The sequence below is a fragment of the Microtus oregoni genome, unplaced genomic scaffold, assembly GCF_018167655.1.
Source record: "Microtus oregoni isolate MIOR12 unplaced genomic scaffold, Mior012 000036F_ref0000092, whole genome shotgun sequence".
Taxonomy (NCBI): domain Eukaryota; kingdom Metazoa; phylum Chordata; class Mammalia; order Rodentia; family Cricetidae; genus Microtus; species Microtus oregoni.
Genome location: NW_024543095.1, coordinates 5,588,564 through 5,616,359, shown reverse-complemented (window position 1 = coordinate 5,616,359; position 27,796 = coordinate 5,588,564). Strand labels below are relative to the sequence as shown.

The following is a 27,796-nucleotide window of genomic DNA, read 5'->3' as shown; positions in this document are numbered from 1 at the left end:
AAAAGCAAAATAAGCAATGGGAAATCTACCTACCATACACTGCAAAAAACTTACTCCTTGTAATTCCTTATTTCTTATAATTCCTTGTCATAGGTCCTGTATAGGATTGACCAGGGCTATAGAGGATAGGGATATACACAGTTTAAAGAAAGATACTTTTGAAGGATATTTTGAACCCAAAGAAATCAGCCTGCCTCTGCCTCCTTGAGTCCAGAGATTAAAAGCATGTAGCACCACCTGCTACATGCTTAGTTATAAGCAAATATAGTTATCCCAAACACAAAATAAAGCAGAGAAATACAAGGCATATCTCCATCTTGGTATGTAACAGACATATTGTTAAGAGCAACATGTTTGGAGTACAGGAGCAAAAGACACTAACTGTAGTGCATGGACAAAATTTTCAATTAAGGACACCACTTGAACTGAACAATTTGATGTTTTTGGTTGACTAGTGGCAACACTGTTTTGTTTTGTTTTTTGAGACAAGGTTTGTAACATGAACAGGGGCCTGCTTGTTGTTGGGGTTTTTGTCCCGCCCGGTACCCCACAACTGTTTAGCCCAAAAGAAAATCACACATAGGTTTCCATAAATTATAAGCTGATTGGCCCATAAGCTCTAGCCTCTCACTGACTAACTCTCACATCTTGATTAACCCATTTTTCTGATCTATGTTAGCCATGTGGCTCAGTACCTTTTTCAGTGGGGCAGATCACATCCTGCTGCTTCAGTGGTCTGGGCAGGAGTGGGAGGAATCAGCTTCCTCTTTCCCAGAATTCTCCTGTTCTCACTGTATCATTTCTACTTCCTGTCTGGTTTTCCTGCCTATACTTCCTGCCTGGCCAATCAGCGTTTATTTAAAACATGATTGACAGAATACAGACAATTCTCCGGCACCAGGGTTTCTCTGTATAATAGACCTGGCTGTCCTGGAACTACCTCCTGTAGACTGGGCTGGCCTTGAACTCACAGAGATCCACCTGTCTCTGACTCCCAAGTACTGGTGTAAAAGGCATGCACCACCACAGCCTGGCAAACATACTATTTGAACAGAACTATGCTGGCTTCCTAGACCTCAATCAGAAAGACTGGACACAAAAGGGAGGACAGAGCAGAATGCAACCAAACACAATATTATTTTCTTCTATACAACAGAAAATTATCAATGAAAATGGACTTTTACAACCTAATTTCCTAATAATAGAGTAGCATGAGCCTTATCTTTAACAACAACAAAAACAGAAACAAAAAGTCTCTTTCTGTTGCCTAGGTTTGTTTCAAGTCATTTTTCTGCTTTGGGCTCCCGAGTAACTACAGACACGTGCTACCACACCTGATATAAACTATAGCTTTATGTGTATTTACCAAGTAATCTCCTAATTTTTTCCAGTATATGATCCTTGCCCAAATGGCAGAAGAGTTAGTATACTGGGCCAAAACAGAAATATTCTTTTAACGAACAACTCAGTGGCATTATTTAAACCTGTAACGTCTAAACCGAGAACAAAGGAAATATAGTACAAAGATGAGAAAGAACATTCATTGACTTGGAAATCTACTGACACACACAAATTTCCCATCAATAATATAAATGCCTTAAAAACCATCTTTAAAGGTCATCTCTAAGGAAAACTGACTCTGTGAAAAGAAAGGTTTTATAGATTATATATATTTTTTCATAACAGAACTCATTGTCTTCAAGGATAAACTTTGACCAAAAGTGAATTAAAAATACCACTGTTCGATACACAATTAGCTTCACTGTAACTTTAACAAATAATGACTGATCTTCTAACTTCTAAGAAAGGTTATGACATAAATATAAAATGAATCTAAATGATGAAATATATAAATACACACATTGAACACTAAGATTCTACCTTACAGGTTTTATATAAACTTCAAAATTAAATGTATGAGATTATTATAACAAAATAATCTAAACAGCTACCAATAACTAGGCAAAGTAAAACACAGTATCTTTAATGTGGAATTAGAAATAAGAACAATGCCATTGGAGTGTATTCAATGACACTTAAAGGTGTCTCTGACATCAGTGCTGAGGGAAATTATCATCTTTTGTACAATGAACACACTGTGGTACATTTAGTAAAGCTCATTGCCTATACCTATAATATCATTCATGGGGACATATAATAAGTTATAGTGATAAAGGGACATTGGTATAAGACATGGATGGATACGTTTTATGTTGTTATAGTGCTTTTGTGCTATTTGTGTATGTGTGTATGTGAAAGTATAAACAGTATGTCTCAATAAAGAAGAAAAGCTAAAAACATCTATAGAACTCTTTTAAACGCTGTTTAAAAGCAAGGTCAAGAGAAACAAAGTGCTGTACCTTAAGCGGTTGGTGTAGGTATCAACACAGGTCTTCATTTTGGCCAATAATGTACCAACAGAAGTCTGACATTCTGAATGCTCTTCTTCTTCTTCACCATTCTCTGGAGAAAGAGGCAACAACAGTGGCACCATAGATGTGCAAGAAGCAATGGCCCGGAGCAATTCTAGCAGAGCCCGGTACAGTGGCACATGTCTTGCCATGTCCAGAACTAAGGGAGAAAAAGGAGAAAGCAGACAGTGAGGACACATGCCATATAAACAGCATCAACAGCAATACTGTCCTGACCCAGCAGCACATGTTTATGAGACACTACTGTACTTCCAGAAAATGAGGAAGATATGGAATGGGGAGAGACACACAAGTATGGAGGTAATTACTATTTTGTTATGTTACATACACAAAGATTAAGTAGTCCAGATATTATAGCAGTACAGCATGAGAAAAATTACACTATTAAAGTTGAAGCAATGAACTTATAGTATGTCTGCAACTATCAAAAGACTACAACTGATTAAAAGTTTGTCAGCAAATGAACATTCTAGTTAGCAAAAAGCATTTAAAGTTACTATTTACAAATCAAATGAATTTTCTTATCCTTATCATTTGTTTGTTTGTTTGTTTTGTTTTCAAGACAGGGTTTCTTGTATAGTCCTGGCTGTCCTAGTACTAGCTCTGTAGATCAGGCTGGCCTTGAACTCACAGAGCTCTGCCTGCCTCTGTCTCCAAGTGTTGGGATTAAACACTGCCCAGGGAACTTTTTTTTTTTTCTTAAAATCTGAAGTACTAAGGAATAGAATTTTTTTACTTCTAAGACTTTTCTTAAGTTGGTAAATAAAAAGTGAACCAATCTGGCTAGAATTTACTTTTATGTTTCATGTGAGGGTAACTTTTTTCCAACACTAATTACTGAACAGCCATTCTATAAGCATTTTTAAAAAACATAATGCTATGAATTGGCTTTTTGGGAGCCTAGCCTGCTCACCTTCCTAGACCTGGATGGAGGGGGGAGGACCTTGGACTTCCCACAGGGCAGGGAACCCCGACTGCTCTTCAGTCAGGGAAAGGAGTGGGGGAAGGGGGAGAGGAGTGGGGGGAGGGAGAGAGAAATGGGAGGCGGGGAGGAGACGAAAATTTTTTTCAATAAAAAACCATAATGCTAGTCAAGCTGGGAACACAGCAGTGACAAAAGCAAAAAGTTCCTAACCTCATAATTCTACAGAAAAATAAACCAGTAACAATATTTTGAGACACTGGTAAGTATTCTGATTTTTATACAAAAAAAAAATAAGACACAATAGAAAACTGAGGGAATAGAAATTAGATGGAGGATTTTTTTTTTCATAATCTACACAAGGCATGAGCATGAGAAGATGAGGAATCATCATCTAGAATACTGGTCTTTCTCCAGCAATTAATGTAGTAAAAAAACTTATTACATGTCAGTTCTAATAGGGTGATGATAGAGAAGGCTACTCAGAATGAAGCTAAATTCTAATGGACAGTTCATTTCCAGGTCAGGTGCGACAGTTTGAATGTAACTGGCTCCATAAATTGTTGGGAGTGGTACTATTAGGAAGTGTGGTTTTGTTGAAGGAAGTGTGTCAATGTGTGGGCAGGCTCTGCCGTCTCCTAGTCTCAAGATACTCCTAGTGTCTCAGACCACTTTCTGTTGCCTACAGGTCAAGTTATCGGACTCTCAGCTCCCTCTTCAGCATGATGCTTGCCCACATGCACCATGATGATAATGAACTAAACATTGTAAAATATAAACCACCCTAATTAAATGTTTTCCTTTATAAGAGTTGCTGTGGTTATGGTCTCTTCACAGTAATAGAAACTCTAACTAAGATACCAGGGAAACCTCTTTTCTAGGGCCACTGAGATAACTCAGTCGGTGGGAAAAGGCACTTGCTAATGATACAAGCCTGATGATCCAAGTTTGGTATCTAGAGCTGGTGTCAAAGTGGAAGGAGAAAACCTACTCGATGAAAGTATCCTTTGACCTCCACACACATGCTATGGTATGAATGCACACAAGCATACCACACACACTGAGGGAGGGGGAGGGGAAAAGTGGGGGGGGAGAGAAGATAGGAACAGAGAGAGAGAAAGAAAACAAATAAAATCAATGGATAATGGAGTTTAGTGGTATATACCAGCACTGGAGGTAGAAGCAGGAGGACCAAGTGTTCAAAGTCATCCTCAAGCTACAGGGAAGCTCAAAGTCAACTAGATTACAGGAGATACTACTGCTTGGAGGATGAAAAGACAAGCGTCCTGCTTTTCTGAAAACTGATTTTCTATTTGGAAATAGAAGTCATAGTTGATGTGGATATGAATATTGGACAAAAGGCTTAACCAGAAATAGAAGTGAGGGAATGAGAAAGGGGTATATAGTGGGTTAACAAAAACTAAAGGTGTGTAAAAAGGCCTTATGGAAACACATTAGTTTGCAAGCTAATTTTTTTAAAATATAATTAATACTAATAGTCCCAAAGGAGGAGTGATTGAACACACAATACTCTACATGGGCAAACAATGCTGCACCCAGTAGACAGTGACAGGCATAGAATACCTCTTTACAAGTTACTGGTCAGAGAAACCCCAGAGTCATGCTCTCCTCTGCCCCTGCCACAACAAAGGCTATCTTCTTGATTGTCTACCAAAGCCGTTGCTGAAGACACAACAAAATTTGGTTGCTTGATATACAGAAATCAATCTGAAAACAACCTGAAAATTTCCTTCCAGGTAGCTGGCCAAAAGGCACAATGCAGGCTACTAGGGAAGAAAATTCATCCATGCACTTAACCAGCAGTCGGCCCTGACATGCCAGGCAAGACATGAATATGGGTGCAATAGTGGCACGGTGGTTATGGGGATAAGCAACTAGTTTTTAATTAAACTTGAGGCCCGCTCCACAGGGGAAATTCAAGTTGGGTATCATAAACTTGGTCAAAATCTAGGAGAGGGGAGGTCATTGGGCCCTGGAGGGGTAAAAAGGACCTACTACTGTCATTTTACTAACTAGGCATATCATCAAACTATCTTATAAAAATTTATGTTTATATCCATAGATTAGTGGTACTCTCAATCTTTGTCGGAGAAGCTTCTTTTTGTGGTGTGCATTCATAAGTGGCTAAAATACTGAGAATAAGTGATTGTTCTAAATGGGACATCTTTACTAACTCTCCCAGGGTTTAGGTAACATCATGAAAGAAGGAAAGGAAGAATATAAGAGCCACAAGAAGGGAGAACTATGAGTTATCTTTTGAGATGACATGTTCATTGTACCCAGAAGTGCACAACAGGTATGGTCACCTGCACAAGATAGTCACTTAACATTCCGGGACTTATATAGGAGAAGTCAATGAGGCTTCTCCCCTATTGAGGAGCTAATAGCAACTATTGGGTGTTAGAAAGAGGAACTGATTTTTCTTTGACTGTATAACTATTACTTTTGTTGTATTTTCTATCCAAACCTATAATCCTAGTCTAATCAGGATAAAAGAATTCTAGAAATTGGAAAGTCTTGAAAGAAACAAACCAGTTCTCTTAAAAATGAGAGGATCACAATAGACAAAAGAATACCAAGACATCAGAAGGAAATAGACTCTGAAGAAATGGGATAACTAAAAGCAACAAGCTATTCCAGATTGGATACCAAGACAGAAATCAGTCATGGAGAAAAAGAAGAGAGAGGAGATAGAAGGTCCTCTATATGTTAACTACTTAACTAATGTCAAACCTTTCATTTTGATAACTTGTTATAACTATAAAAGATGGCATGGTGGGGCGGTGGTGGGACATGCCTTTAATCCCAACACTCAGGAGGCAGAGGGAGGTAGATCATTTTGAGTTAGAGGCCAGCCTAGTCTACAAGAGCTAGTTCCTGGACAGGCTCCAAAACTACAGAGAAACCCTGTCTCGAAAAACAAAACAAACAAACAAACAAAAAACCGACAGCATTCCTGGAGAAATGGTTGATGGATAAGAATACACTGTCTTAAAACTATGTCATAAACCGAACATTATTGTAAAGTTAAAAACAAAATAAACCCTAGTTATATTAAATTTTAGCTTTTATCACAACTTAATTCTTAATTGTCAAAATCTCCTTCTAAATTTCATTATCTGTGACATGGATGTGCAGCTGAGGGTTAGGCATAATAAAACCCCACACAAGGAACCTAGATGTGCACATTGCTGTCCCAAGAATGAAGACAGCTAATACGGGGGAGCATGAGGCTAAGACTAGCTAGCCTATAAAGTGAGATCCGATACAAAAATTAGCTTAAAAGTCCTCAGTGAAAGATCAACCTCATGAATGGATTACATAAATACCTCTGCAATTCATTTAATATTTATTTATTATGTATACAATATTCTGTGTGTATGCCTGCAGGCCAGAAGAGGGCACCAGACATCATTACAGATGGTTGTGAGCCATCATGTGGTTGCCGGGGAATTGAACTTAGGACCTTTGGAAGAGCGGGCAATGCTCTTAACCTCTGAGCCATCTCTCCAGGCTCCTCTGCAATTTTTCACTTGAGATTACCCATATTCTGTGGGGTAATCTCCTTGAGGGAGACCCTCTTCTCTGTTTCCTGGACACAAACACAAATATGTCTTAGAATAGCTCTAATTTATCTTTCAACTCTAAAATATATTTTCATGTTTCAAAACCAGAACTAAAAGGTACATGCCCTACTAAGTGAATATCAAGTAACTTAATGTGCCACGTATTATTTTCAGGAGGAAGGGGACACGACAAAGTTTTGTTTTGTTTTGTTTTCAAAATGAGAGTAATCGTAAGCAAAGATAACTTTCTGCCTATAGACTTTTTACAGACATCCCTAAAAGTGACACTGTACTTCCATCTGGTGGCAAGTGGGGTAACTGCAGGCTAACTAAACGTTACCTGTTAAAATGATACTGGCCAACAAATGCATTTTGGCATTGTATAAAATGCACAAGTTAACATGAACATATTCTTTGTACAAGACTCTCCTATCTACCTAAGAAATTTCTAGCAAAAATAACTGCTTTTTCTCTTCATTATATTTTTGCTTGATTATTTGTTTTTTGAGACAGAATTCTTTGTGTAGTTCTGGCTGTCCTGGAACTAGTTCTATAACCTAGGCTGGCTTTGAACTCATAGGGACCCACCTGCTTCTGCATCCTGAGTGTTGGGATTAAAGGTGTGCAACACCACTCAGCTCTTTATTAGATTTTTATCATATGGCACTGCAATTTACTATGTATAGTATCGTAATGAGTATATACATAGATGGTGATAGAATGAAGACAATTAGCACTTCTCTTTTAAAGAAACATTTATTCATTTATGAGGTGAGAGAGAAAGCACATGCTTTGAGGTCAGAGAGTAACATAAAGAAGTCAGTTTTCTTTTTCCACCTGTAGGTCTGAGGGACTGCACTTGAGTCTTCCATTTTGGTAGCATGTGTCTTTACCGAGTGAACTATTTCACTGGATAAGCAATTATCATTTGTATTTCCAAAATATGAATTACCTATACATGTTGGGATCTTTCTAATTCTGTTTAGTCTAAAATTTGTAATTTAACTTCTGCAGACTAGGTTGGCCAATTGTTATGAAACACTACAATTCTCCCAGAACAAATGTGGGTGCCAGGTATCCTCAGAGGCCAGAAAACAGTATCAGATCAATAGAGACTAGGGTAACAGATGGTTCTGAGTAGCCAAGAGTGTTTGAAATCAAACCCAGGTCCTGTGCAAGAGCCAGTAGTGCTTTTTAAGCATTAAGTCATTTCTCTAGCATCAAGTGCTCAATATTTTTAACATTTACAAATGAATGAGAATATGTAGTATTTGTTTTTATATACCTATCTTATTTAAGTTGTGTCCTGGCTATTAGTGAGATTTCTAGATCATAGAGTAATTTCTTATAGATTTTAAAAATAGATTTATGTTATTTTCCATGTATGCATGTCTGTGCACCACATATATGCCTGATGCATTTAGAGGACAAAAGAGGGTGTCAGATACCCTAGAACTGGAGCTACAGGTTGCTGTGAGCCTTCATGTGGGTGCTGGGAACCAAACCCGAGTGCCTTGCAGGAGCAATAATAACTGCGGAGCCATCTCTCCCTTCATATAAGAAGCCTACATAATGACTGTACTATACATCAAACTAAGAGGCCTATGGAGAGCAAAACAAACTACCAAAAAGTCAAGAGGTAAATTACAGAAAGCAAAATCTTAGCAAACCATTTAATAACTATAATATGTAAACTCAATGCAGAAAAATCCAAGTAATTCAATTTAAAAAAAAGACATTTCTTAAGAATAGATATAAAAGGGCCAGTAGGAATATTTAAAACTCAGTAACAAACATATTCTGAGCATAAATAAGTAAGTAACCTGAACATCATCAGAATACAAATAAAACCAGAATGAGTCACTGCCTCATCTCAGTGAGATTTGCTAAATATGGTGACTTACATTTGCTGTTGAGATGTACAGAAACCAAACACTTAAAAGCATGTTTCTATTTACATATGATAAAAATAAATTTTCCTTTACACCTACTACAGGTCTAGAAAAAAAAAGAACCAACTTATTAATGGGCTTTAGTAGGAAAAAAAATTAATTCATTAAGCATTCCTGCTAAAGAAGATGAACTGCTCAGAATCTAACTGAACAAAACTAAATCTGTGTAAATTTCCATATTTTTTAAAACCCATTTACTAACCTTAAATTTCTTAAATAAAAGTTAAAATCTAAAATTAAATTGGGTAAAATATCCAGTATTACACTACAAGTAAAAAGACCTGAGAGATGATTAATGATTGTAAGACAAATTTAACAGTGGCTACCTCTAACACCAGGATCTCAGCTATCCTATCCTTCTTTTTTTTTTGGGGGGGGGGGGGAAGAACAGGGTTTATTTTATCTTCCAGTTTACAATCTATCATGAAGGGAAATCAGGGTGGGAACTCAAGGCAGGAACGGAAGCAGAGGAAAGGTACCCGATGGCAGCCTCTGGCTCCCACATGCTTGTCAACAAATATACATGCTCACCTGCACACAAATAATGCAGAGACAGAGACACAAGTACCTTAAACCAAGTTCTTTATGTTATCTAAGAGCCACAGATTCACCAGCAGAGAACACAGCATGTTCTAATGACAGACATTTCAAGCATCCACAGTAGAGAAAGTCCAGGGAACAGAAAAAATTGTCAGAGCTAGATCCGCCATCAGCAAGTCCTTCTGTCCAACCAAACCCACACCACCCCAGCCATCTCCTCTCGAGAACTCAGGGAGCTTTGGGAGAGCTGATCAGCAGGGAAGTTTGGTTCTGCCTCCTCATCTGGGATTTTGGGGTAGTTTCTGGTACCCCAGCAATGCCCAACATGTCTCTCATTCCATTTAGCTTATAATAGCAGGTATGAAAATTTCATCTGATGTTCTGTTTTGCTCTTGTGAAATATTAAACATCAATAAATTATTAATCCCAATAGAAAATACTGCAAATGTTCTAGGATTTTATTAAGTGGTTCTTGAGCAATGGGTCATTTAAGGACTATTTGGGGGCGTAACTCTCCTACAGGAGAGTCCTTCAGCTATCCTTCTGGCACAATATTAATATAAAGAATATAAAGAACTGATAAAGTTAAACTCAAAATTCAAAGAATCCAGCCAACGAATGAACAACTGAACTGAATCGATACTAAAACAGAGGCATAAACAGTCAACAAATACACCTTTTCTCCATGATTAGCCATCAAGGAAGTAGAAATCAAAAGACTACAAAGGGAGATGGCTCAATGGATAAGGTCCTGAAAACCTACATGATCTGAATATTGGAGACCTACATGGGGGAAAGAAGTGACTCCTGATCTGACTTTTAAAGGTGCACTTTGGCATGTATGTATATTTGTGCACACATGTACATACACATAACTGCACATATCTACAAGTAAATAAATCTTTTTTTCTTTTTTATGTAGAGGAAAAAAGACGTGGAGATAGAAGAAGGGCTACTTGGGAAGAACTGGGAGCAGTGTAAGTGAAACAGGAATGAGACAAGAGAGGGACGTAACAATATGAAAGCCCATGATAAACAATCCTTAATCAGTCGCATATTGACAAAGTAAGTGTCTATGGTACATTTTATCTAATTTCAAAAAGTTCATCACCTTATTATAGCAAGTATCGTGGACTTAAATTTTTCATTAACTTATTTTCAAGCTACCATTGTATGTAATTTTATGCTTTCCTGAAAGTAGAGCAAAGAGAATCCTACCATATTTACACCAGAGTATCATAATAAAGATTATAAGTCCATCATATAAGGTGACTTACCAGAGTCATTTCGCAGGTAGGAGGACATAGCGGGGATGAGGCAGGACTGACTGAGAAGTTCCAGAAGCACAGTAGGCAGAGCGCTACTGTTCTGTCCTCGGCTCTCATGAGATGGCTGGGCTTCGCCATTTACAGCACCACTCATGGGGTTTATATAACTCGCAAGAACCTAAATTGTTGAAAACATATTGGAGTTCAGTTTCATATACTTCAATGATGTTTTATAATTAGGTATTTATTAATCTTAGCACACTCAATACATGTATTTTCTACTTAACCACTTTCTGAATAGAGGACCCTTTTTTTTCCTAACTGAATATAGATTTTTTTTTCTTCATACAATATATTCTGACTATATATTTTAGAGACAGCTCTTCCCTATGTGGCCCTGGCAAACCTCAAAGTCAGGTTTTCTAGCAGGATGCCCTTGGATTTTTCAGTGATCCTGAGTTGAGTTTAGGACTGCAAGCTTGAGGCATCAAACCTCGCTAAGGGGGACATTTCAGTTTGACTCTTCAGAAGAGAAGGGACTGTTCTGAGTGTTGTTTACATGGCAAGTGAGTCATGTAACTACAAGAGAAGCAACCTGCCTAAAAACAAACACACACTGGTGCTAGTGACTACACCACTGCCAGCAGCTCAAACATTACTGATAATTTCCTTTGGCTTTCTTTACCATTTTTAAGAGTCTCAAGTAGTTCTTCTGGCCTCTACTTTGCTCTATAGTTGAGACTTCTGACCTTCCTGCCTCCACCTCCTTAGGGCTGGGATTACAAGCATGAATTACCATTCATCATTTTAAGTAGTACTGAGGACCAAATCAAGGAGTTCCATGAATGTTAGGCAAACATTACACTGAGTTAGATTCGCAGTCCTTATTGTTGAGTTTCGTTGAATGGATTCAGTTTGAGAGTGCTGCAATCTTAGAATTCTGTACTATTATGAGCATACCACCCTTGAACTATGGAAAATAACACTTCAAAAACGGCACCAATTTAGGCTAACAACTTCTTGTTTAGATAATATAGATGTTCTCTCCAACTTTAAACTTGCTTCATTCTGGAAACAGTAATAAAAAAATTTAGAAAAGAGAACTGAAAGTGAGCTACAGGTACAGTTCAGTGGTTAAGTATATACTTAACAGGTATAAAGTCTTGGGTTCAGTTCCAGCACAGAATGAAACATAAATGCTAATTTTTTAACACAGAAGGGCAGAAGCTCTATGATGAGGCAAAGGGGTGACTAGCAGGCAGAGAGCATCTTAAGTCACAGGGTAATTGCATCCCCTTTCACCTTTCAGGTGAGAAGCTAATTAAGAGGGAAGGTATTTAGAATACAAGCACGGATGAAAGACCATTCTTTAACCCATGCTTTTATAATGTATTTAGAGAAGAAATAGATAAGAATGCTGGTGAACACCAGTCATAACTACACTCCAAAGGTGAAGAAAGGGAAGATTTGGAGTTCAAGGACAGCCTAAACTACATAAAACATCTCAACAAAAGAAGAAAAAATGTACTTAAGAACGATTACATCATCAATATTTAAAAAACAGACCAAATAAAAAATAATTTAATGATTATCATTGACAGTAACAAATTAGCAAACACACCTGCAGAAGACAAGTCACATGCTCCTCTTCTAGCCTCTGTTTGGTTAAGGCTTGTTCTACGTCCCATCCTGATGCTGTGGAACCTGTGCCAAAGCCAGTACCTTTGGCCCAATACAACTGCTGTTCTTCTGTTGACGTGGGGTTATGAGAATTTGACACCTGTGGCTTTTAAGAAAAAAATATTTCTAGTGCTTGGTTTTACTTATCCTCAAAAACTTAATCACTATGACCATTCAACAATTAACACAACATAAAAAAAAATCAATCTGGCCTTTCATGAAAAATTGAAAAATAATTACGGTAATATTCCTAAGCATACACCCCAATGAAATGAAAACCAGTGCTAATAATAAGCATTTGTGCATACAAGTTCAGAGCAGCACTGTTCACCACAATCTAGACAGATTTCAAATGCCTCTACCAAGATATGAATATATGAACGAATGAAAGGGAATACTATTTAGCTGCAAAAATGTATAATAATACATGCTATATAAACAAACTATGAAAATATTAAATGCTAAGGGGAAGAAGATCAAAGAGAGAGAGACAAAGAAAGAGGATTAAAGAAAAGAAAAGGCAAACTATGTAGGCTCAAAGAATCAATGACTCAAAACCAAATTGAAAACAAAGAAAGGAAAACAATTATATTTTAGGGTTCCAGTAAAAAACTACCTCAGGATTTTACCACAACGCTAAAATGATGTTCTCAATCAAGAGAAGTAGACTACCTCTATTTCTAGAAATAATACATCTCAATTGTTTTGTTGTTCAAATTCTGATGGAAACATGTAGTAATAATTAAGGAGACCCAATATTAGAAAGAAAGAAAAAATTCTATGTGCTCTAATCCCTAAAGATGCTGCTTATAATTTATACATTTACTTATGCAAACAGGCAGATGTGCGGCTACAGCGTGACACATAGAAAGGATACAAGAATAGGTAAATTAGTGGTATCGAAAAGATGATGGAATGTAAACAAGACACAGGAATATTAAAAGAAGGTATAAAGTTAATGCTTTTCTACTTTTAATCCAGTCATGAACTAACTCCCTCCCTCTCTCCCTCCCTCCCTCCCTCTCTCTCTCTTCCCCCCTCCCCTCCCCTCCTGCCGCCCTGTGTGTGTGGTGGTAGGTGAGTAGTCTGGCATGAAGGCATACACGCAGGCAGAACACTACATATATAATAAACAAATATCTTGAAAATTTTTATTGCTGTAACTGTGTGGTGGCACAGGCAGAAACAGGCAGATGGCTGTGAGTTTAAAGCCAGTCTGGCTTGAACAGTAAATTCCAGGCCAGCCTGGAAACAGTGAGATACAGTCTCAAAAAACTCACTTTCTATATAAGCAATTACTAAAACAAACACTTATGGATGAATAAAGCTAGATATTTAATACTAAGAAACAAAAACTGGGCTGGAGAAATGGCTCAGAGAATATACTATTCTTACAGAGAACTCAAGCTCAAATCCTCCTAGCACACACATGTTGGCTCACAACCACCCATAACACCAGTTCCAAAGGGATCCAGTGCCATCTTCTAACCTCTATGGGTGCCAGGCACATACATGGTACACATATATATTCATGTAGGAAAAAACACTCATACACACACGCGCGCGCACACACACACGCGCGCGCACACACACACACACACACACAATCAGATGTCCAACCAGAAATTGTAACACACACCTGAAGTACTAGTACTTGGGAGGATAAGGCAGGAGGAATATTTGAAACTAGGGGTTTAAGACAGGGAGAGGAAAAAGAGGAATAATCCAACTCATTAAAAAAAATCAAATAAAACAACAACAACAAAAATTCTTAATTAATCAATCAGTAATATGCACACAGAAAGAACACAGAACAACAAATAAATCAGACAAACTATGTTGTGGAATAGTACTTTAACTAGGCAAAGATATACCGGTGTGGAAAGTTGATGTGGAATTTCCCTCTGTATGCTGTGATTACCATTAATAAATAAAGAAACTGCTCTGGACCTATAGCACGGCAGAATTTAGGTAGGTGGGGAAAATGTAACTGATACTGGGGGGAAAAGGGCAGAGTCAGGGAGCTGCCACCGAAGATAAATGTGATGAAACTTTGCTGGTAAGACATGACCTCGTAGTGATATACAGAGTAACAGAAATGAGTTAAACTACTATGTAAGAGTTAGACAATAAAAAGCCAAAGCTAATGGGTCAAGTAGTGATTTAATTAATGCAGTTTCTGTGTGATTATTTCGGTTCTGAGCAGCTGGGAACCAACAAGCAGCTATCTCCTACAAACTGGCACCCAACATGGGGCTCAAACCCACAACCCTGCGATCAAGAGTCTCATGCTCTATTGACTGAGCTAGCCAAGCCATGTCCAATACAAGATTTAGACTCCTTAGGATAGAATGTTTATTAAAACATTTAGCATATGTTCCCTGCTTAATATTGTTTATGCTGGCTATAATTCTAATTATACTTGATATCTGTTTTCATACTGTATAGAGTTTTGTATTGGGTTTGGAACTCTCTTATTTAAACAAAAGGGGGAGGTGCTGTGGGAGTATATTCTGCTCCTTCAGCCAACAGCCTTTAAGATACCAGCCCACTTAGGTGTGGTCTCTTAAACTGTAAAAGCAGCTGTAAAGAATGCAGTTGCTCTCTCTTGCTTCCAGCTGCTAGACTCTGTTCCTGTTCATGCAGAGGACTGTTATCTAGGAGAGTGATCTGTAAGTTTCCCTTAAATAAATAACCCTTTATTATTCATAATTCTGAGCTGGTGTGGGATTATTTTGTGACTTCTGCCTTCAGGAAGGTTTTCTGTATGTGTTCCTTTCATTGGCTAATGAATAAAGCTATTTCAGCCAATGATTAGCAAAGTAAAGGCAGGTGAGAAATCCAAACAGAGATACAGAGAGAGAGAGTAGGTGGAATAAAAAGATAGGTAGCTCCCGAAGGAGAAAGACACTGGAACGCTGGAACCTTATTGGTAGGCCACGGCCTTGTGGTGATACACAGATTAATAGAAATGGGTTAATTTAAGATGTAAGAGTTAGTTAATAAGAAGTCTGAGCTAACAGGTCAAACAATATTGTAATTAATATAGTTTCTCTGTGATTATACGGGTTGGGGTGGCTGAGAACAAAAGAACAGTCTCTGTCTACAGAATGGTGCCCCACATGTTCATGCTACATCTGTTTATGTAAAGATATGTTACATTTGTTTATGCTGCATTTGTTTAACAATGTAAGGATGTGTTGCTTTGCCTGCCTAAGGCACTCGATTAGTCTAATAGAAAGCTGAACAGCCAATAACTAGGAAGTAGAGGAATAGGAGGGGCTGGCGGGCAGAAAGAATAGTAGGAGGAGCAATCTAGGCTTGTCAGAAGAGAGAAGAGAGAATGAGGGAAGAAGAGAGGGAGAATCCTGGGGCCAGCCAGGCAGGCAGCTTGTCAGTCAGCTAGACAGAATAGGACATATAGAATGAAAGAAAGGTAAAAAGCCCTGAGGCAAAACATAGAAACAGGTTAACTTAAGTTATTAAGAGCTAGTGATACAAGCATAAGGTAAGGCTGAGCATTTATAACTAAAAATAATTTATGATTTGGGAGTTGGTTGGTGGCCAAAAAAAAAAAAAATCTGCTACAAACTACAATGTAAAAACCATCAAACCATGCAGAACACGAATGAGATCACAAGCTAGGGTGGTGACGCATGCCTTTACACTGAGTAGAGACAGGCATATCTCTTAGTTTGAGACCAGTCTGCTCTACAGAGCAAGTTCTAGGACATCTGGGGTTACATAGAGAAATCATGTCTCAAAAAAAAATCAAAAAGAAAAAAAATTAGATCACAACATACAGGTACTACCTTCATTTCAGCTGAATTCCACTACAGTACTAATCCTGTTTTACTTTAGTAACAACAGATAATGTCTGTATTTTTAGAATTAGCAGACACTTACACAGCTTTTAATGATGAGATGCCCATTCCAGCCCTTTGATCACTTTCCTATTGGATATCTGATGTTGCTCTTTTAAAGCTCTTTAAATGTAGATTTCAGTATTTTACAGAGCTATCCAAAAATAGTTTTTCATTGTGTGATTTGCGTTTGCACTGCAACAATGAAGGGGAATGGACAAGGAATGTATGTCTCAGCATGCTTTGTGGAGGTCAGGTGTTAATTTTTTGGAAATGGGTTTTCTCCTCCCACCATGTGGGATCTGGGGATAAAACATCAAAAAGGCAAGTTACTTTACCCCCTACTCATTTCATGAGGTCCTTTCTTTTGTTGAGTTTTTGTTTGTTATTGTTTTTAAAAGTTTGTTTATGGGTTGTTTTAGGTTTTGTTTTGCTTTTAGAGATAGGATCTCAGGCTAGCCCAGGCTGGCCTGAACACAAAACAGTCCTCTCCGTCCATCTCCTAAGCTCTGAATTATAGGCATTAACCACCATGTTAGCCTTCTAATAATGTTTTTGATTAAAAACAAAAATATTCTTAAATGGGAGAGTGAATAAAAAGAGGTATGTCATTTCTTGCTAACTGTAAGATGATAAACACACTAATTAATCACTGTGCTCTTATTATAACATATTGAGTGTATGAACTGGAACATTACACTATACCCAAAAATAAGAACACTCTGCACAAGGAAGTCAGAAGTGAACGTAAGTTCCTCAGTTACTCTCCATTTCATTTAGAGACAGTCTCTCTCTGAACCTGAGGCTCTCTTCTTGAACACTACGATTATGGTTACTATCAACTCACTCAGCTTATTAAGTGGGTGCTGGGGATGCAATCTCAGGTCTTCAAGCTCACAAAGACTTTACTGGTTGAGGCACCTCCCCAACACTGGAAACAGTAACTACACACTCATCTCATAGGCTATTTTCTAAATCATTCCAGATTTTTATATACACACAACCAAATGAACTTGAAATAAGGACATTTACCCCTTTGTGTATGTGTCTGTGGCTTGTTTATTAAGGAGGGAGCTTACAATAGTATATAAATTACAACTCAATAATATGAAAGAAAAATTGACATTGAAATACCCAGATAAGTGGGAAAGCAGTAACTACCCATTTCTTTCTTTTTTGGTTTTTTTAAGACAGGGCTTCTCTGTGAATCTTGGCTGTCCTGGAACTTGCTCTGTGGACCAGGTTGGCCTTGAACTCAAGAGATCCGTCTACCTCTGTCTGTTGGATTAAAGGAGTGCAACACCACTGCCTGGCTACTATCCACTTCTTAAACTGGTGGGTTAATCTGATTTTTCTGAGGCTAGCAGAGTATCCCATAGTAATCATAAAATGACTCCAAGTTCTGAAGTGACACTTCATACTCTAATCAATTAAGTTTAGTTTTTCCTAACATAAAGTAGCAGTTCTCAACCTGTAGGTCATGACCTCTGCGGGAATCAAACACCCTTTCATAGGGGTCACCTAAAATCACAGGAAAAAGGAACTATTTACATTACAATTAATAACAGTAGCAAGATTACAGATATGGAATAGTAACAAAACACATGACGAGCTGTATTAAAGGGTGACAGTTTTAGGAAGGCTGAGAACAAATGACTAAAAGTATGGGAATGAAACCTACCTCAGTTTGGTTAAGGCTAGAGTTTGGAACTCGTGGAGCATGATGACTCAGAGCTGACAGACAGACAAGAATTAGGTGCAATGCTCCAATTTCCAGTGCCATCCGCCGCAGAAGCACACCGTCATCAGTTGTCAAGGGAGTAGCACTAAACAAGCTGCGAAGAACGTGGAAAGGAAGGGTTGGAAGCACGTTGGCTGATGGAGATTGCAGAATGTGGCCTGTTAAAGAGAAGAGAACTAAAATTAAAAACACTTGAAAATAATAAGTAGGTGAAAAATAATAATGACAAAGTAAGGTTTCGCCATTAAATTGATTATAAAGCAGGCTGAATGTGAGATAGAATACAATTATCTTTATTACAGTATCAAGAACATCTCTATAAGACACAGTGCACACAAACTTTGTAAATTTACACATCAGAATAACAGCCATCAATGACAACAGATACTATTAATTAGAATGTGAAATAAAATCTAACCATTAAAAAAGAAATTTCTACTTTATTTTAGAGACAGGGTTCTCTATGTAGCCCAGGCTAGTCTCCAACTCATAAAGAGTCAACTGTTTCTCCCCAATGCTGGGATTAAAAGCATGTACCAAAGAAATTTCTTACAACCATCAAAAAGTCTTTCAAGTGGTTCTGAATGAACAAACGACAAACAAGCAAAACTACTCTCTTTTGTACAATAGTTTTGTGCTGCTTTAATCAGAAAGAAGTGGTAAACACAAGCGATAAAGCACTATAGGCACAGTGTATGAATACTGGGGGAAAAGGCCACAATCATATAATGTAACAACTACTCTTTGCACTTAATGTGTGCAATTTAAAGTGGCATAAAGTCTGTTTCCCCTTTGCTGTTTATGATCAGTGGTGGAACAGTCTTCTTAATTGAAAGAACAATTAAGAGTAACCCAAATTAAAATCTACTTTCCTATATTACCTTAACTGTGATCAGCCAATCTTTCATTATATTGATATCAAATATGAACAATCATTATAGCTTTGTGTTTATTATAGCTTTATCATATAATATACAATTCTCTTAATTCTCTTTTGTGTTTAAAATACTGCTACAAATTTATGCCTTTTGCTTTTCATTTTCTTGTCTTGTTTCTATAATGCTGAGAACTAGACTTTATTCTTGCTGCAAACACTAATCCAACACTTCACCAGATTAATTTTCTTGGGGGTGGGTGTTTTTCAGATGCCATTGCTCTGCTTAATAAAGCTTAATAAATTATCATTGGTATTCAGAATAAAAACTATGCTTTTCCATAACTTGTTACCTAACTGCTTTTCTTTCTTTTTTTAGTTTTTGTTTTTCGAGAAAGGGTTTCTCTGTATAGCTTTGGAGCCTGTCCTGGAACTCACTAGATAGCCAAGACTGGCCTCAAACTCAGAGAGATCAGACTGCTCTGCCTTCTGAGTAAAAGTGTGCTCCATCACCACCCAGAACAACTTTTTCTTAAAGGACACACGTTTATAGTTTCTTCACACAGACTCTCACGTGGTCCAGGCTGTACTGAACTCAGTACATAGGCAAGGGTAGTTTTGAAATACTGATCCTTCTACCACGGAACTCTTGAGTTCTGGGATTGCAAGCAAGTGCCATCATTACAACTTTTAAAAAGTGCTTTCATGCAGATTTTAATCAGCTAACTCCTCCCTTTCCGTATACATTGCCATTCTGAAACAATCACCCCAAACTAAGTTTTGTTTATAGTTCAGAGCACCAATAAAAACAGCTATACAACTTTTCACACTTACACTTTGTAAAGAAATAGACTCAACTCACATCTCTGAGGCGCCAATAATACTCAGCTCAAATTCTTCTCTAATTTGTCTGAGTCAATCAATATGCTCTCATACTTTCCACTATAATGACTAGAAGACAGTCCTACTTCCTGATCACATTACTCCAATGTCACTCAGTGCATCTGCGAGTACTCAGGGTACAATTTACAAAATGAACATGAAAAGTTTTTTTTGGATTTTATTATGTTTAATACTAAATGAACAATAACAACAAACCATGTAAACAACGTTATTATAAAATAAATGGGTAAGGACAGACAATAATCTGAACAAATTTACCAAGTTATTTGTGTATGTATTGAAAAATTTAATAGTAACTCTAAGCACTTACTGCCTTCTCCATCATCTGTAACTCCCAATACCAAGCGAAGAAGGCACTGGGCATGTTTTCTCTCTTTCAGAAGCACTTCAGCATACCCCGGAAGACGAAGAAATAATCCAAAAGCAGCCAAAGAATGGGCAGGTATGGGAGAAGTGGCTTGCACTGCTGACTTGACAGGTGGAGGCTCAGCTGCAATAGTTTCTGGAGCTTCATAAACTAGTTCGCCTGATTGTTCTATGGTCACCCATTCAAACTGATCACTATCTTTTGGTTTTTCCTGAGTAGTAGATGCCACCACTGGAGCACTCACCTAAAGAAAACAGAAGCATTTAGTTATTTCCACTTTTCAATACTGGGTTCAAACACAAGACTCAAATGACCTCTTTAAACTATAGGAACATAAAAACTTAAAGGATATATTCTGAAACAACAAGGAAACAAATACCAAGAAGAGTATGAAATCATGAGCACAGCAGTATCTACCAAGTACGTCTATATTAGAACTGCATTTTCCTATTTAGTGAAATAGCTACAGATTCTTCAAAATTATGTTAAAATCTTGCACTTCAAACTGATTCACTCATTTCTAGTATTTTTTTGTTAGTGAATTTGTTTGTTTAATATTATATGTAATTCTGGCTGGCCTGGAACTCAAGAGATCCACCTATCTCTACTTCCAGAGTGCTGGTATTAAAGCCACCAGATCCAGACCCATTATAAGAATATATTTACATGGGTGACTGTCTTTGTGAATGAATTCTGTGCATATCAGTGCCCTTAGAGGCTACAAGAATATGCCATTTCCCTTGAAGATGGAGTCATTTGTGAGCCACCTAATATGGACGCCAGGAACTCAACAATTCCTCTGAAGAGCAGTAAGTCCTATTAACTACTGAACCATCTTTCTAGCACCAGTACTAGCCTTTAAAAAAGTTCACCAAGACTCTTTTCTTTGTAACAGATGAAGATCATTACAAAAAAATAGCAATCCATCAAAATGCAAAGTTGTGGAGCTCAGTCACAAAGGATATACCTAGAATACACACTCATACCTAACGCACAGGAAACACTGTGAAAGAATGGGAAGAATGACTATAAAAGCCAGAGTATTAGGGAGTTTGTGAGATAGTGTCACCTAGTAATGTCAAATGCAACAACCACAACACGTCTCCAATATGACTGCCCAAATTAGAGTTGATTAAAGACAACACCTACAGAAATGCCAAAAATGGGCAGGGGAAGAAAGCCTATTAAGTCAACCCGACACACACAAAACTATAGGCAACTAAAGAATATTAAGAGAGGGAGAAATAGTCTTCCTCAGGGAAGAGCACAGCAATTGGTTATCTAACACTAAATGGCCAGCAATGAAAACAAGCAAACAACACTCTATAGACTGAGAAGGCTATTATTTATAGAATATATACATATATGCATGCACGTAATAACAATGAATGAAAAAGGTCATGAATTTGGAACAGAGCAAGAGGAAGTATATAGGAGGGTTTGGAGGAAGAAAAAGGAAGGGGAAATGATGTAATATATTACAATCTCAAAAAAACAAAACAAAGAGTTCCTTGAAACCACAGTTACAGTAGTTAGCTAGGATGACTTCCTAACTCTGTCATTCTTCTATATTATCTGGTGCTGGAATATTGGGAAAATAGTCCTTTCTTCCCACCTACTCATGGAGGATCATCAGTGTGTATTCTAATTTTATTTTATAAGTTACATTAGTCTACCATTTATTCTTATGACCTAGTATAAACAGATTTGGTATCTAGATCTCCCTTCAAGCAGTCTCCTGCATAATTTCAACACTGTGTGCATTACTCTTTGAGAATCTCCCCTACTTCCAAGCTTTCAGAACATTCTTGGTCCAGTACCTGAGCTTCATGGAGACAAAATTTCTTATACCAGAGACCAATATTGTTAGGGGGAGTCGGATTACAGGCACACTCTACAAATAAACCTAAGAAATCCATTTACACACAGGTATGTATATATGAGTTTCCATAATGACATAACAGATATTCTTAGTCCTTTAAACATAATAGCGATAAAAGAAACAAAGAACTATTATAAAGTTGACCGCAGAGAAAAGACAACACAATGCAATATACATTTTAGAACTAGACCCAAGACCAGTGGCTCTCAACCTTCCCAGTGGTGCAATCCTTTAATCCTCAATGTCAAGGTGATTCCCAACCATAAAATTATTGTGTGGCTACTTTCTAACTGTAATTTTGCTATTATTATGATTCATAATGTAAGTATTTAATATACTTGATATCTGATGTGGGGTCATGACCCGCAGGTTGAGAATCACTACCCTAGACCATCATTTCAAACCTTGTATAATGAAAACATAGTGGGTTTTGTTTTTTTCTTGAGAAAAGGTCTTGCTATCTGAAGCCAAAAATGACCTCAAACTGGTAATTCTGCCCAAGCATTCCAAGTGCTGAAATTACAGGTGTATGCCAAGATACCCACCAGATTTTCCCCTTTGTCCATAAAGAACATTATAGAGACAACTGACAAAATTGTCCATTAATATAACAAGAACATGAGAAACAGAAATACATAGATGAGAGGAGCAAGAATGAACACTGACATGGGCTGAATTAATTATTTAAAACCATCTAAAGGGAAATGGCACCTAAGACAAAAGTAGAAGTTAAACAAGGCATAAATGAGTAGTATGCTATTATTTTACTATGTTGTTTATTATAATAAACACAGTCAATACCACATCTAAGCCACATATAAAAACAAGAGTGTGATGACCGTAACATTAACATAAAGGGTATACTTTAATGAGGGTCTTTATTCCCAGTTGATCTTTAAACATTCTATCTAAGCCCTCTGTGACTTATCTAGTGCTCAAAAATTATAAGGCCAAGAACATTTCAAGGTTAAGGTAACTAACCTAAAGATATGCAACCACTATGCATACACAATGCACCATGGTAGGAAGCTTAGCTTACCTGCTGAATTACTTCTGGATAGAGCATGGGCAATCTTTCTGCAATAAGAGCCAATCCACCCATTCCTGCAAAAACTTGCAATGGTGACTGAATGGGACACGTTTCCAGCAAAGATTCATCTAGTACTCCATCCATACACTCATCACTCGGAGTAAGAGCCTCATCTTCTGGACAGCTACCAATTAACTCTCCATGATCTATATAACATATTACACAAAAACTTAAGTGTGTCAGAAAAAAACCTCTGTACATATACTACATGCTTTCATTTATGGAAACATAAAAAGAAAGAACAGGAATGACGAGATGCTCAGTGGGTAGAAGCAGTATTTGCTGTGTAAGCCTGAGTTAAATGACAGGAATTCACAGTGGAAGGAGACATGGTCCCCAAAAGTTGAACTCTGACCATCACATTTGTGTTGTGGCACACACACGTGCACACACACTCTGATAATAAGTAATTTTTGAAGGAAAAATAACAAAAGGGAACAAAAACCATCAAGTTATAACTCCAATTTTTAATTTACATGCCTACAGCAATCTATAATTGCAGTTCCATAGGAATGGACTCCTTTCTCTGATCTCCCTGGGTATTAGGCACACAGGTAGTGCATATACATATAGACAGGCAAAAAATTCATACACATATAATTTTAAAGTGGGGGCTGGAGAGATGGCTCAGAGGTTAAGAGCACTGGCTCCGCTTCCAGAGGTCCTGAGTTCAATTCCCAGCAACCACATGGTGGCTCACAACCATCTGTAATGGGATCTGGTTTCCTCTTCTAATGTGCAAGCATACATGCAGGCAAAATACTGAATACATAATAAATAAATAAATCTCTTAAAAAGATTTCAATTAAGAAGTTAATGAAAATGTTGAGACAGTTAAGAAAGTTACAAATAATCCTGCTGAAGATTTGATAAAAGAAAATATACTAAGGTTTACTAAGTAATATAAATAGCTTGTAACGAAGAACTAAATTGTAATCATGAGAAAAATAAAAAATTTAAATGTGATCAAATGCTCACACTGTGAAATGATTTATTTACAGAGCATTTGGGAGTGAAAAATTAAAATCAGCAGTCATTAAATAGGGCACGCACTTTGTCCTATTCATCTATACAGAAGTAACATATTTAAAGAATGCACATGCAAAACTATTTAATGGACTCTACAGGTAACAGGATAAAATACATGATCCCCTTTAAACATATGAAAAATCTTTATGAGCAATGAAAGCAGTTCAATATAAATGGACAGAAAAGTAGATTTACAAATTGGGGATATAACTTGATAATAAAATGGCAACAATGAAATTCTCAAAAATAAAGTTAGAAAGAAAACCTATGTACATGTCTGAAATGATGAACTAAGATGAATTAAGTTTCCAAATGAAATAATTGTTTTCAATAATTTACAAATAAATCAAATCACCAACAAAAAGTACCACTAAGCTGATATATGAAAATAACTGATCAATTTAAAATTGAGTCATTAGCTCAATGACAGTGAAGACACCATCTTATATATGTGTATGCAGGTGCTGGAAAGGAGGGGTGGCATGCAATGCATATTAGGAGAGGTCAGCCTTGGTTGTTGTTCTTAGATGTCATTGACCTTACCTTTCCCCCACCCTGGTTGTGATTTTCTCTGTGTAGCTCTGGCTGTCCTGAAACTCACTTTGTTTTGTAGACCAGGTTGGCTTTGAACTCACAGAGATCGACCTGCTTTTCCTGGAATTAAAGGCATGTGCTACCACTGCCTGGCTGACATTACATTTTGAGGAAGGGTTTCACTTTAAAAGCTGGGGCTCGACCAATTAGAGTAGGTGGGCTGGCTGGTGAAAATTAGGGGTATTCTTGTCCCTGCCTCCCAGCAGTGGGATGACAAGCAGAAGCTACCACAGTCAACTTTTTTATGTGAATGCTGGAGATCAAACTTGGATCTTGATAATTGCACAGCAAGTCCTTTACTGACTGAGCCGTATTGCCACCACTGGACTGCAAGTTTTAAAAAAGTATCATGTACATACCTTTTTCAGGATGTAGTCTTTTAAAAGAATCTGTTTTGGACAAACTTGGGTCTGTAATAACTTTTGATCCCAACTTAACAGTAAGGTCTATTGAACGGTAACCTTGAGGAAGTTTTCGGTCATAGAGAAGAGTTAAAAGCTGGGCAAGCGTCATTTCAGCTGGCAATGGCTGACCTAAAAATGATGTAACTAAGTTAAAACAAAATTCTAAGAGGTAAACATTTTTACTTGGCTTGACTTTCTTAATTAACTAATTATTTTACTAAATCATGGAAAAAAGTTTGACAAATATACTAATTTCAAAAGTTTAAAATTACCAGAAAAAAAATCTATAAAATACCAAGGTCAAACCACAAGTGAAAGATCAGATATTCTAAAAGCCAACATCTGCAAATATATTCATAGGTGGCTTAGATAACGAATAATTTAAGATCATGTAACTGCAACTATTATCTCTAACTAAGGATAATATATTAAACATGGGCAAACAAGTTTATAACAATTTTTTTTTTTTTTTTTTTTTTTGGTTTTTCGAGACAGGGTTTCTCTGTGGCTTTGGTGCCTGTCCTGGAACTAGCTCTTGTAGACCAGGCTGGTCTCGAACTCACAGAGATCCACCTGCCTCTGCCTCCCGAGTGCTGGGATTAAAGGCATGCGCCACCATCGCCCGGCAACAAAATTTTTTAAGAGACATAGTAAATAACCCACCACTTGACCTCTACTATGAACTTAGGGTGTGAAGTTAAGAAAGAACATTATTCAGTGTTAGTTGGCAATAAGAGTATGGCACAGACAAAAATGTATAATACATTAACAGATGGAAATGTTAATTACCAATGCCCTATGGTAGAATTCTCAGCTACAATTATACCTATAAAGCCTGTCTGATACTACTTCTTCATCTCACACTCTATGCTTATAGCAAAAGGAGATAAAGGGGGAATAACTTTGTGACACTGAAACAGACATTGAAAAGGCTACTCTTTGTGGGTTTATTTTACCTAAAAGGAATTATGTAGAAAAATCCTCAATAACTCATTTAAATCACCCAAAGCAACAGACCCAGAACATAACTTGTGCAGTTATAAGTCTCAGATTCTGCTCTGCTGTTTACTTGTCATAAACGTTACCTGCAAGGAGTCTGTGAAACAAGTGAAACACTGGGACAGTGATTATTTTGTTAGGGGTATCTGCACTTGAGGAAGTACTTCCTATTTTATCAGGAATTGCTCTTCCCCTCCTGGATGGTGGACGAGGTGGTGTAGCAGACACAGCACGTTTAGACTGCGATTTCAACCCTTAAACATAATAATTGGTTAGGTTTTATTATTTTTTGTAGTTTGGATATATAGTATAAATTTCTAAAATGTTTTAATAAAAATAGACATTCCTTACACAAAATCATTAACCCAGACCTAACTCTCAATTTTATCTGACCTGCATGACATGCTGTAATTTTGGCATTTCATATAGAAATATCAAGAAAATAATAATGATGCAAGTTGCCATCAACTATTAGGTACAAATAGCAATTCAAGCAAAATAGTACTTTGGGGGTCCACATGTTGATTTTTATGATAGGGAAGGCAAATAAACCAATATTATAATCAAGGAGCAGTCTAAGCTTATACTCTTCCCCCGCACATCCCTCCCCTTCTGTTCATATCACATTTTTTAACAGAGCCTTATTTGAACTAAAAGCATCTCAATTCTGTGAAAGACAGACCCCTATGAAACTAAGTTACCCTTGATAATATTTCTTTTCCGAAATCCACTACTTATTTTTAAAAAGATTTAAATTTTTAATGTTTAACTTTATGTAATAAAAACCAGTAAATTCTTTTTGGTTTTAACATGTACTTAAAATAAGAATGTTGCACAAAAGTTCTCATATTAATGGACTTTCTCAGGTACCATTCATATTGTAGTAAGGGCAGCCTATCAAATTAAAATTCAGTATCTATGCTAGTCATACATGTTCAGTTCCTGGTGGAGTATAGTAAGCAACCTTTAATCAATGGTTAAATAATTCTACAGACAATCAGAGACTTCTGGTACAAGATTTTAAAATATAGTATTAAAACATAAGTCCAATTTCCCATGAGTACATTTATTTTATCTTATGTTTCTGTAAATACACAGTGCTGTATCACATTGGAATCCAAGGAAAACAAAGACAACAGAAAGCATACCAGAAGCAACAACAACGCTGTAGTTATCCTGAAATCCATTTTCTGCCTTCACCTTTTCTTTCTCTTCATGGTTCTTCTTCTCTTTATCATCTTTTTGTTCACTAATTAGTTTAGCTGTGATACTTGGAGTATCTGTAAGAAAATACTGTCTAAAATACAGTGCTTTTCTACATTATCCAGAAGAAAGCAACAGTATTAGTGTTTAATAGTAAGATGCCATTTCCAACTTAAAAAACAAAAACAAACAAGGTTTAAAATGCAGAAGATTATAGCACACTAAAATTCTATTGTATTCTTTGTGTAGCTGCAGGGAAGAACTGCAATTCTATGCAAACTACTGTGCTAGCAATATGGAAGGTGAAGTAGAAAACAATCTTTTTCTTACTATGACACAGGGCCTCACTGATGATAACCCTAAGTTCTAGTTAGCCTCCTGCTCCAGCCTCCAGAAACTTTTTTACCCCCATAACTGTCTTGGAAGAGAAATCTTTTACTTTATTTTATAATAGTGAATGGTTTGA

The 27,796-nt window shown here is 37.1% G+C and overlaps 1 protein-coding gene across 6 annotated transcripts in view; it reads right to left on the bottom strand.

The window, feature by feature from the left end:
- The window catches only part of Birc6 (baculoviral IAP repeat containing 6), a 187,690-nt gene that overhangs the window by 29,032 nt on the left and 130,862 nt on the right, over nt 1–27,796 (bottom strand). For all 6 annotated transcript variants that reach the window (XM_041631170.1, XM_041631171.1, XM_041631172.1 and 3 more), the window contains 9 exons: nt 27,276–27,407; nt 26,214–26,381; nt 25,084–25,257; nt 23,051–23,247; nt 20,073–20,373; nt 17,926–18,143; nt 12,323–12,487; nt 10,711–10,879; nt 2,361–2,571 (listed from right to left, as the gene is read on the bottom strand). In XM_041631170.1, coding sequence (XP_041487104.1) covers nt 2,361–2,571; nt 10,711–10,879; nt 12,323–12,487; nt 17,926–18,143; nt 20,073–20,373; nt 23,051–23,247; nt 25,084–25,257; nt 26,214–26,381; nt 27,276–27,407 — 1,735 coding nt within the window. The remainder of the gene's footprint in view (nt 1–2,360; nt 2,572–10,710; nt 10,880–12,322; nt 12,488–17,925; nt 18,144–20,072; nt 20,374–23,050; nt 23,248–25,083; nt 25,258–26,213; nt 26,382–27,275; nt 27,408–27,796) is intronic.